This window comes from Myxocyprinus asiaticus, chromosome 17 (genome assembly GCF_019703515.2).
Source record: "Myxocyprinus asiaticus isolate MX2 ecotype Aquarium Trade chromosome 17, UBuf_Myxa_2, whole genome shotgun sequence".
NCBI classification, from domain to species: domain Eukaryota; kingdom Metazoa; phylum Chordata; class Actinopteri; order Cypriniformes; family Catostomidae; genus Myxocyprinus; species Myxocyprinus asiaticus.
This window is the reverse complement of record NC_059360.1, coordinates 45,485,774-45,497,827: the sequence shown is the minus strand read 5'-3', so window position 1 is coordinate 45,497,827 and position 12,054 is coordinate 45,485,774. Positions and strand designations below refer to the sequence as shown.

At 37.6% G+C, this 12,054-nt stretch overlaps 1 protein-coding gene across 1 annotated transcript; it reads left to right on the top strand.

Moving 5' to 3' along the window:
- Positions 1–1,680: 1,680 nt before the first annotated feature.
- Positions 1,681–11,309, top strand: LOC127454801 (forkhead box protein O3-like). The gene is made up of 2 exons (XM_051722220.1): positions 1,681–2,873; positions 9,517–11,309. Exons 1-2 carry the CDS (start codon positions 2,310–2,312, stop codon positions 10,885–10,887), a joined length of 1,935 nt encoding a protein of 644 aa, XP_051578180.1. The 5' UTR covers positions 1,681–2,309; the 3' UTR covers positions 10,888–11,309.
- Positions 11,310–12,054: the final 745 nt, after the last annotated feature.

Genomic DNA, 12,054 nt, shown 5'->3' with positions numbered 1-12,054 from the left:
TTTGAACAAGTATTCAAATTTGGCATGTAATTTGCTCCATTTGTGGTATCCACATAAATGATTAGGGACCAGAATATCTTAGACATTGGTTGGGCTCTTTTGACTTGGGCTGGTAAGAAACCACCGAACAACCACAAAGCAATGCTTATTTTTGTAGTGTCTTTTACTTTTCCAATTATTATCAATGATTCTCAGTATTTAATACTGTCATGCAATGATTAACCTCCTGAGACCCCGTGTCCACATGCGTGGACATTACATTTTGACTTTGCTGTAGGCTATGCATAATTTAATTTACTTTAAACTGACTGATCTCAGTTCAGGAGACTAGGCTTTCATTAAAATTTCGATGCACCTAGTCATGTGACAAAACAACATGGCACCGATCTCAGTTTGTCTTTGGGAGAAACGCCAACAAAACTACATCTTGTAAGAAACCTCGTTAAATTTTTACCCTGAAACCTGTTTGAGTCAAAAGATTAGAGTCTCTAGTTTCATCCGAAATGGCATTTTAAAATTTGTAGTGATTTATCGCGAAACAACACACTGTTAAACACAATGACCACATACGTGGACTATGGGCTCATTTTCCTTCAAATATCCTATATTGAGAATCAATGGGTTCATCCAAAAGCTAGAAAATGTTGCTTTCAGAGGCTTTATACAGAGTTAGGATGAAATTAAGGTGCATTTCAAATTGTTCTGAGACCAGTGCAGACAAACTGGAGGTTAAGTCATTCACTAAATAGGGAGCAAGGGAGCATCCTATAGCTTTCTATGCAGCTATGTGCATTCACTTCTAAAATCCAACCAAAAGTTCAGTTTCAGGCTGCAGATGATGTTTGGAAGACTCAACATGTTTGGCAGACATGGGACAATGATAATCAGTACATAGATTCAGAATTTATAATGTATCATTTTATTTTAACATGGTTGGCAGTGACTGGATAAGGCTGGCCAATACTTTGAATTAGAATTATTTAGGTTAATTTCTTATGTAACATCTGTAACGTTTCTTAAACATGAATAACCAACACTCCTGGACACATAATAAACAATTTGATATAAAAAAACTGACTTTTCATTTGCTTGGTATTATTTAAAATTTCACAACTTTGTCCCACTGTCCACAAAATTTGGTCTACATTTTTTTTTTAGCATGTTTCTTAGGGGCTCATAGTTATAAATCAAAAAGGGGAATGGAAAATGCAGGCAACAGTCACAAAATTAAAATGAGCATTCATGATGTATAAATGTTTTACAATTTAATATACCATATTACGGTAAAGATATCATAAAAATGAAACTGTTGTTGCAGTCATGCGAATAGGTTATTTAAATTATGACAAAATGCCAAAAAATCCCAATGCAAAATATATTTTTAGGTTGATTTTTGGTAATGTAAAAAATGTAGAACTTTGAATTTTCTTGCATTACAAAATCCTTTGTTTAAAAAATAAATAAAAACGTATTCAAGAGATTGGATAAAGTAAAATGAGACATCTTGTGATGGCATCTCTCTTTATCTGCACAATGACATGGATTATATGCGTCTTCAGTTCGTTTGCCGGCCCTTTAAGAAGCAATTCCTCTGACTGTCTCCAGAGGGCAGATGTTTGTGTTGCTGTTCTCGTTAGTTTGCAGCAGACTTTTTATTGTTATGATTATTACAGTTGAGCAGTCAGAGGCAGTGCTGGGTCGACCGGGATGCGGGACGGAATGTCCTGCTCCGTCATGGAACGGGAATTATGGAGGTTCATCGAGGAAATCAATCGCTCTATCAGGACTCATTCGTGTTCATTTGCAGAGTGATGGATGTGCAGATATGGCTTGACCATTTGAGAAGTATTTCGCACCGATTGCTCTGCCGCATCGCCTTTCTTGTGGCTTTAAAATAAGATATTAAGAAAGCAGATGCGTTTTGAAACAATGTAACAAATTCGCAGTGTGATGTAATGTTACAGTGTAAACAAATCGCAGCGCGGTGTCATGAAACAATGTAACAGATTCCGAACGTCCGATGTGTAATCTGCATGTGTAATTATAAGCATTAAACTCGTTTACAGAGAAATGATGGACCCTTTAAACTAACCAAAAGGACGCGAGATTCATATTCAAATTTGGCAGAGAATCGCAATAGATCTAAATAATGCATTTAACAAAAATCTTATTAGATTGGCCAAGTTATGTCCCGCACTGAAATGTGGACTTTAGAATTGATTCATTAATGGAATGCATGAAGGCGCTGCCGCTGTTGTGTGCAAAAGAGCCGTCCATACATCATTCATCTGAAAAAGAGTCGAGAAAATATGGCAGAGGCATGTCTTGATGAGAACCCCGTCGACATAGACCCCGATTTCGAGCCCCAGAATAGGCCGAGGTCTTGCACATGGCCTCTGCCCAGACCGGAGTCCGATGCGGGCAAAGCCGAATCAGCCGAAGTGGGCATCATTCCAGAGGAAGAGGTGGATGAAAATGGCACTGATGAAACTTGTGCATCTATTGACATTACTGATACATCAAAGGCAGCCAATCCAAACCCAAATGACAGCTTCGGTGCTGCTACCCCTATCATAGAAACCAATGTTGCAATCAATTTTAAAGACAGTAATGGGTCTCCAGTTTCTTCCCAACAAGTGTTTCCCACTGCATGCAGTGACTCCAACGCCAATGGCCTTGTTCCTCAACAGCCCAGAAAATCTTCTGCCCGCAGGAATGCCTGGGGAAACTATTCCTATGCAGATCTCATCACCCAAGCCATCGAGAGTTCGCCGGAGAAGAGGCAGACATTGGCCCAGATTTATGATTGGATGGTCCGAAATGTGCCATACTTCAAGGACAAAGGTAACAGCAACAGCTCCGCAGGGTGGAAGGTATGCCATGTCATACAGATGTGCTTGATTTTAAACTTTACTTGCTTTTGTGCATATATGAAGAATATACAGTATGTTATAAAAATCCATCTGCATTCTCATGTTTTAGTTGGATATGTATGCAATTGCTAATATTGTGCTGGAAAAGTCATGGACATTTTTAAAGTGAATATATGTTTTTCAAGTTATGCTCTGCTCCAAATTATATTTAATTTCCTAGATATTGCTTGTGCCGAGTATGTCTGATTTGTGAGTGAATAGTTCTTTTGAGTCTGTTATTTTCAGTTAATTGAGGTGGTTCGTGAATGATTAATTAGCGAATCAGTCTGAATTTTGGGTGATTTCTAAAAAAGAAAAAAGAAATATCCAGTAATCGCTATCGACTGGAAAGGTCATGTTAATTCATTGGTCAAAAAGTATGGGAACCCTGTTTACATTTTTTATTTTTGCATTTGTACAGGTTTAAAGGGTGGTGAAATGCCACAAATGTTGGACTGTCAGTCAAGTAATGTTTCTTTTACTGATTAGGTGCATGGTGATTATATCAAAAGGCATTACAGTAAGTACAGATAAATTTAGAAAAGGTGCTGCTGATAAACATGGCCTATTAAATGGCTTAACTCACCATTGTTTAAGCTCAATATTTAGGTTAGTATTGTCAACCTGAACACTTTTTATTCATCATTAATTTATCATCAACATGTCCAATATGATCACATCTTAAGACAGGGTTGTACCTTTAAGTATAGACTTCAGGAATATAATATAAATGCCCATGCCATAATTGTGGCAAATCTGTTCGTATCATTATTCTTTTTTACACAAATGTACAATGGGCTTTCGCTATGATTGTGTCTCTTGTTGCTATTTGATTTGAAGGATTATCTTGTCCTGTGAAAGCAATTTATCCAACTCAAGTCTGATGAATGGTCTTGGCATGGCTGGATTTGAATTAGAAGAAAAACCTTGGGAAATCCCTGTGCAATCCTGTAGGAGGGTGGAGAATCGCAGTCGATTGAATGCCCGTTTAAAAAGATTATTTGCCTGGAAGTTGGACTATTAATCACATTCAAAAACACAATGAGCCAACCAAAACCAATTGTAAATAATCGATTGTTTCAGTATTATTTTATTTGATATTTGCAAAAGTGCAGTTTTGCAACCCAGGTTTGAAATTTAATAGTTCCTTTATGCATGATTTGTTTTGCTTTGGACACCTGTCATTCTAGCATGTGCCCATAGCAACATGTAGATTAACTGTTTATTTTAATATGTTTAAATAATTGCTTTTTGCTTACTCTCAGAATATATTTCTTAATTGTTCACCCAAAAAAATGAAACAATTGTCATTATTCACTCAACCTCCTGTCGTAGAACTCCAAAGAAGATATTTAGCTAAATGTCCAAACAGCTCTTACTTATAAAATGAAAGTGGAAGGGGACAAGGGACAGCCGCGGTCAGCTTTCACTTTCATTGTTTGAAAAAGAGCAGCTTGGACATTCTGCTAGGTAACTTTTCCTAACGTGTTCCTAGAAAGTCAGAAAAAGATTTGAGTTTGGAACGATGTTAGGAAGAGTATATGATGACAGAATTTATACTAAGCACTAAAACATAGATTTAGTTGATTCTGTAATACAGGCCTTTTCTCATCACTTATCAGATTGAATGAACAATGTAAAGCCGTTCTGCACACCCTGCAGAATGTTTGCTTCTGCCTACCTCTGAATGAGAAAAACTATGAGAATATCATCAGTGTCAGTGTTTCTATTGGCTTTTCCGTCCCCACCTCCACTTCCTATTGGCTCAGGGCTTCAGCATAAGCAGCAATCAGCTGTCTGGAAACTATGTAGGTCAGTGTGGAGCAATGTGTGAAGAGCTTTGCTGTTTGACTCTGACATACAGCATTGTGTGTAAACTGGCAGCGTTCCATTGCCGTTCTAAGCGGTGATGTGCTCAAAAGGGACTGCATCATGGCTTTCAGATGATTTCAACCCCTCTTTTCAGCCATTATTGATATTTCATGGTTCTTCGTAGATTTAATTTAACGAAAAGTAGCACCACAGAATTTTAAAGGGGAATTTTAATAATAAATGCAAATACTATATGATACAATATTTAATACCATTGATTACTAATGTCAAAGTGGATCTCATAAAAACTGGCACTGTTGTGTGTGTGAGTGTGTGTGTGTATATATATATATATAATGTATATGTGTGTATGTATTCGTCCTGAACCGTCACAGTACTGACATCACGGTTCGGTGCATGCAGTCAGAGTCAGTCACAGGTGATCCACACGTCAATCCAGAATGGGGCGCGCACGGTAATGCAACACTGTTTGCTAGCTGCCACAACAGGAAAAAGAGCAGAAGAAGAGACCATCTATGCACCAACTCAAAACAAGAATGGCTTCTCCTAATGCACAAGTTTTATTTTTCATTATTCTATTTATTTTGTACTTTTATAACACAAGAGATGCTTTTCAGTTTTGTAGCTGATTGTGACCAAATACCTTTTGTTTTTTATCAACCCTACAAAAAAATATGGCCTATGCAAGAGTGCATTCGGTTTACTGCTTAGTGCTTAATACACTAAAGGAGGCTGTCATTGTATATCTTGGCACAGCATTTGGACATTATCATATAAATGTTATTTCTAAGGAAAATATATAATTTACCAAATTATTCATAGATGTTATCCTGTAAATGCAGCCATTAGTAGATATATTCATACTGTTTGTGATAAATGTACTTTTTGTAACACATCATTTGAAGATATTGAACATTTATTTTTGTATTGCCCTTTTTCTATTTCTTTTTGGACTGACTTTAAAATAGATATGACAAAAAAATTAAGCAAAACTCTTAATTTAGAACCTTATGACATTTTACTTTTTCAAAACCCATATTTTTCTGAAAAACAAAATTACATTATTAATTTTTTAATTATTTTGGCAAAGTTTTATTTTCATAAGACAAAAATAACTCAAAAGAAACCCTCTTATACTACCTTTTGTAGTACTGATCTCACAATATACTTTGAAAGCCTTTCAAACATGAGATCACAAAACAAAAAGCTTATAAAAACAATACAAATGTTAAAGCTTTTCAAATGTATATAACTGCCCTAATATAATATAGCACTTTTTTATCCCAGTATTTTTTATTATTTTTACATAAATGTTCATTTTATGATGTTGTTGTTATTCTCTGTTTCACATAATCTGAACTGTACCACAATGCCTTATATTTGCCTTGTACTTTTTGCATTGTACTTGTCTGAATAAAGGAGGCTGTACTGTACCAACTACCTCAGGGGGTACTAAATGCCACTAGGTGGAACAAACTGTAATTTGCAGAATCTGTCTGTTCAGAATAAATGAAAAGAAACCTAGCATTTGGGATTTGTTGCTTTTTCCTGTTGTACCGAACTCGTATCGAACCGTGACCCCAAAACCGAGGTACATACCGAACCGTGAATTCTGTTTACCGTTACATCCCTAATATATATATATATATATATATATATATATATATATATATATATATATATATATATATATATTAGATAGATAGATATAGATACAGTACTGTGCAAAAGTCTTAGGCACGTAAGATGCTTCACAAAAACATTTGTCTTAAGATGGTTATTTATGTTTTCATCTTTAGTGTGTCAATAGGAAATATACATTTTAGACTCCCAAATTTCGTTTTGCAAATAGAATAGAACAGAAGAACAGGGAGCCCTGCAACAGATGGCATGGCCCCACAGAGCCCCCCACTGAATGTTGAGTCAGTCTGGGATTACAAGAAGAGACAGAAGCAACTGAGACAGTCTAAATTGATAGAAGTACTGTGACAAATTCTCCAAGAAGCTTGGAACATCCTATCTGTCAACAACCAAGAAAAACTGTGTCCAGGTGTACCTAGGAGAATTGGTGCTGTTTTGAAGGCAAAGGTGGTCACACCGAATATTGACACCAAATATTGATTTAGCTTTTTTTATGTTTACTGGACTTTGTGTGATGTTAATTGATAAATGAAAACTATTTATCGCATTATTTTTTGATGACATTCTCCTCACTATGCAACATTTTTCCCAAGTGCCTAAAACTTTTGCACAGTATTGTGTGTGTATATATATATATATATATATATATATATATATATATATATATATATGAAATGTCAGAATAATAGTAGAGAGAAATATTTCATCTTACATTTCTTACATTACATTCCCAGTGGGTCAGAAGTTTACATACACTTTGTTAGTATTTGGTAGCATTGCCTTTAAATTGTTTAACTTGGGTCAAATGTTTTGGGTAGCCTTCCACAAGCTTCTCACAATAAGTTGCTGGAATTGTGGCCCATTCCTCCAGACAGAACTGGTATAACTGAGTCAGGTTTGTAGTCCTCCTTGCTCGCACACGCTTTTTCAGTTCTGCCCACAAATGTTCTATCAGATTGAGGTCAGGCCATTGTGATGGCCACTCCAATACCTTGACTTTGTTGTCCTTAAGCCATTTTGCCGCAACTTTTGAGGTATGCTTGGGGTCATTGTCCATATGGAAGGCCCATTTGCAACCAAGCTTTAAATTCCTGGCTGATGTCTTGAGATGTTGTTTCAATATATCCACATATTATTCCTTCCTCATGATGCCATCTATTTTGTGAAGTGCACTAGTCCCTCCTGCAGCAAAGCACCCCCACAACATGATACTGCCTCACCCTTTTGCCTCCAAACATAACGATGGTCATTATGGCCAAACAGTTCAATTTTTGTTTCATTAGACCAGAGGACATTTCTCCAAAAAGTAAGATCTTTGTCCCCATGTGCACTTGCAAACTGTAGTCTGGCTTTTTTATGGTGGTTTTAGAGCAGTGGCTTCTTCCTTGCTGAGCAGCCTTTCAGGTTATGTCGATATAGGACTCGTTTTAATGTGGATATAGATACTTGTCTACCTGTCATATATATATATATATATATATATATTGGCAAGTTGCTTAACCTTATGAACAGGTAGAACTGTAATTTAACTTGCTTTGAAAGGAAAGCATCTTCAAAAATTGCAAGTAAATAAATGATATTGCTCATAGTCAAAGCATGTGAAATGTTCTAGTTGCTCAATTAGTTGAGCATGGCACTAGCAACAGCAAGGTCATGGGTTTGATTCCCAAGAAATGCAAATACTGATACAATGTTTATCTTAAATTTGGTATAGGTTTCTTTGGATAATAGCGTCTGCTAATGCATTAAATCTCTTTATTTTAGAAACCAATTTTCAGAAACATAAAATTTAGTACAGTTTAGAAGTAATGTAATTGCAGAAAAACTGAACACGTATAAATGCTGTTTTCCATAGTAAATCTGGCTTGATAGCTAATTCTGTTTGTCATTGAAGGTGCTGGTCTTGTTGTTAGCCTTATTTTTAATGATCTGTTTTATAATAAATGCAGCTATGAATGTCAACAAACAAACCGATGCACCTGTCTTAGATTAGATTCTCAATCCAATCAATTCAGTTAGCCAGCTTAACAAAGCAAAAAAGGAAAACTGCTTACGTACTTCAAGAATGAGAAGGGAAACATATTTTGCTCAGGGAGCAAAAAGTTCTCTTCCAAAGATTAAAAACAGTAATGGGCTTGAAGTAAAGGCATTAAGGAAAGTGTCATGAGGTCAGCCTATTTACTCAAGTTCAAGTTCAAAGGTCAATGTTGAGATGTTCACAGGACACTGGTGTGGAGAGTCCAGCATTCTTCAAATTGTCGCAGGAAGACGTGATAAATTCACACCATTTTTAAATTCAGACTGTTCTGCTATTCTCCAAATAGAAAACCATGTTGCACTTGTGAAATTTTATCACATCTCTTAGATACTGCATTATGTATTGCTGTACCTTCTGTACTGCAGTAGACATTAACCACATTATTCACCACATTGCACTCTTAAACTTTGTACATGATTCAGGAACTCTTTGTAAATCCTTTAGCTTTATCTGCAGGTGTAGAAATAGGTTACCAATGGTTTTAGGCAAGTAATTTGATGCATAGCTTGGGGAACATTAACCTAAATGAATGCGTTATGCCCAAGGCAAATACATAGCCACAGAGTGCAGTGTTTCTTTCAAGAGAAAAGCGGATATCTACAGCGGCTTGAGGAGATGTGTGCCATTACGTAGCCTGCCGACAAAATATCATAGACTTACATTGTGGAAGGGGCCCAAGCCATATCTAGGGACCAAGATTTTATAGAGGCAAGGAGGTGAGCCAGTAAGCAACCACCGAGAACACCCTCGCAACATGCAATAAGGGCCTTTCGAGAAAGGGTACGATTAATTTATTGAGAGCTTGTCCTAAGCTATTTCACAATCAGTGTTGTTTTAAAGAGGATACTGTATTTCTTATTTGAGTAATGCTTTTAATTTGTTTACCTAACCACATGGACTCTATTAGTCAGGGAGGGGTCATATGACTCATCATGTTATAGTAGCATTGGAGTCCAAGATCATATGTATACGAATGAAAATGAATAAACCTTGAACGTTGGGCCATTATGCTGAAAAGATCTATATGAATGTTTCAAACGTGTGTTAGGATGCACATCTTACCAACTCTTATCTACTTTTCTCTTTTCACAGAACTCGATTCGGCATAACTTGTCACTCCATAGTCGCTTCGTCCGGGTCCAGAATGAAGGAACCAGAAAAAGTTCTTGGTGGATGGTCAACCCAGATGGTGAAAAAGGGGGCAAAGCCCCACGGAGACGTGCTGTTTCCATGGACAACAGTAATAAGCTAATCAAGAGTGCCCGTGGCCGTGCTGCAAAAAAGAAAGCCGCTTTACAGGCTACTCAGGACGGAAGCTCAGAGAGTTTGTCCAGCTTGTCTAAATGGACTGGGAGCCCGACGTCCCGAAGCAGCGACGAACTTGATGCTTGGACAGATTTCCGTTCTCGCACCAACTCAAACGCCAGCACCCTAAGCGGACGTCTTTCACCAATTCTGGCCAACCTGGAGGTGGACGAAGTTCCTGATGATGACTCTCCACTGTCGCCCATGCTGTACTCTAGCCCTAGTAGTATGTCTCCGTCCACTGGTCTGACCGAACTGCCCCGTCTAGCTGACCTCGCTGGAACCATGAACCTCAATGACGGCCTCTCAGAAAACCTAATGGACAACCTTCTAGACAACATCAGCTTGACCGCTTCCCAATCTCCAGGTCAAAATGAGAGTGGGGGCAACCTACAGGGAAGTCCTGTGTTTACCTTCAGCTGCTCTGGAAGCAGTCTGGCAATTCCGTCTGGCAGCTATGGTCCTAACTCCATGTTCAGCCCAACGTTTGTCACCAGCTTGAGGCAGTCTCCAATGCAAACGATCCAGGAAAACAAACAGGCTACGTTCTCCTGCTGTTCCCTCTTTAGCGAGCAAAGTCTACAGGACTTGCTCAACTCAGAGTCCCACAGTCGCAGTGATGTCCTTCTTACCCAGTCTGACCCACTGATGTCTCAAGCCAGTGCCTCCCTCTCCTCTCAAAATGCCTGTCAATGTGCTCTATTGCTGCGTAATGACCCCATGTTGTCCAACCAGGCTGAGCCTTGTGGACAAGTGGGACTCAAGAAGGCGTTGCAATCCGGACAGCGGATGAACAATGTCTCGTGCAGTGAGTCTGACTACCAAAGCTTGATGAAGCAACATCTCCAACAGTCTCCCTTCAGAAGCATGTCTATGCAGCTCAACTCCTCTGATTCGATGTTGGTAGGTCTCAACGGTAGTGTGAACTCCATTCAGTTGGTGTCTCAGGATAGATTCCCATCGGACTTGGATCTTGAAGCGTTAAGTGGCAGTCTCGATTGTGATATAGATGCCATCACCCGCAATGACCTAATGGATGCTGAAGGCCTGGAGTTCAGCTTTTATTCGCATCTCTTCTCCTCCCAGAATGCTAACCTGACTTCAGGGAGCTTTTCTGGTACTAAACGAACCTCCTCTCAAAGCTGGGTGCCAGGTTGATCAGGCCAGTCCCAGGAATGTAGTGTCGGGGCAGAACACAACATTTGAGCCAATGTAAAACAACTGTACATTATGCTGTAGAAAAGCTGTTTGACATCCATTGGAACGTTTGAGTCAACTTCAGTGATTTACCCGTTTGTGGTGTTAAAGTTTTGTGGCTATATGTTTTGTATTGTCATGAATCATGATTGAGAGTTGTTTGATGGATGGTTAAAAGAGTTTCATCAAAGTTTAGCTTGAAGTGCTTGCAGTTTAATCTATTCACAAAATATTGAAATCAGCCGCTCAAGTGGAGTATTGTATAGTGAAGGTTGTCTATTTATGAAGTCAGTACTTCCCTTGGTCCATATATATATATATATATATATATATATATATATATATATATATATATATATACACACACACACACACACACACACACACACGCACTACCAGTCAAAAGTTTTGAAACACTTACTCATTCTTTATTATAATTTTTTTTTTCTTCACATTTTAGAATAATAGTAAAGTCATCAAAACTATGGAATAACATAAATGGAACTATGGGAATTATGTTGTGACTAAACAAAACCCAAAATAAATCAAAACTGTGTTATATTTTAGCATCTTTAAAGTAGTCACCCTTTGCCTAGATTTTGCAGACATGTACTCTTGACATTTTCTCAACTTCTTGAGGTATCACCCTGGGATGCTTTTTAAACAGTATTGAAGGAGTTCCCATCTATGTTGGGCACTTATTGGCTGCTTTTCTTTATTATTTGGTCCAAGTCATCAATTTAAAAAACTTCTTTTTTTTAATAAAATTTTAGTTTTATAATGAAATAAATTAATATGGTGGCACAATTATATTTCTGTCTACAAAACTAATTTCAAACATTTAAGCATACGCCTTCAGATCAAAAGATTTTGAAGATCATGAGAAACATTTCAGTCAAGTGTTTCAAAACGTTTGACCGGTTATGTATGTATGTATGTATGTATATATGTGTGTGTATATATATATATATAAACAAACCTGTGCTCTGGAAATGGCACCACTGCGAATTTGGGCGCCTACACACTAGAGAAAGTGCTAACGGTACGTTGACAAATGGTAATGTTAAAATACGTTTTGACAGTGTGGAAAGAACAGGGTTAGTTTGGGTGCAAGCGGGAAATACAACA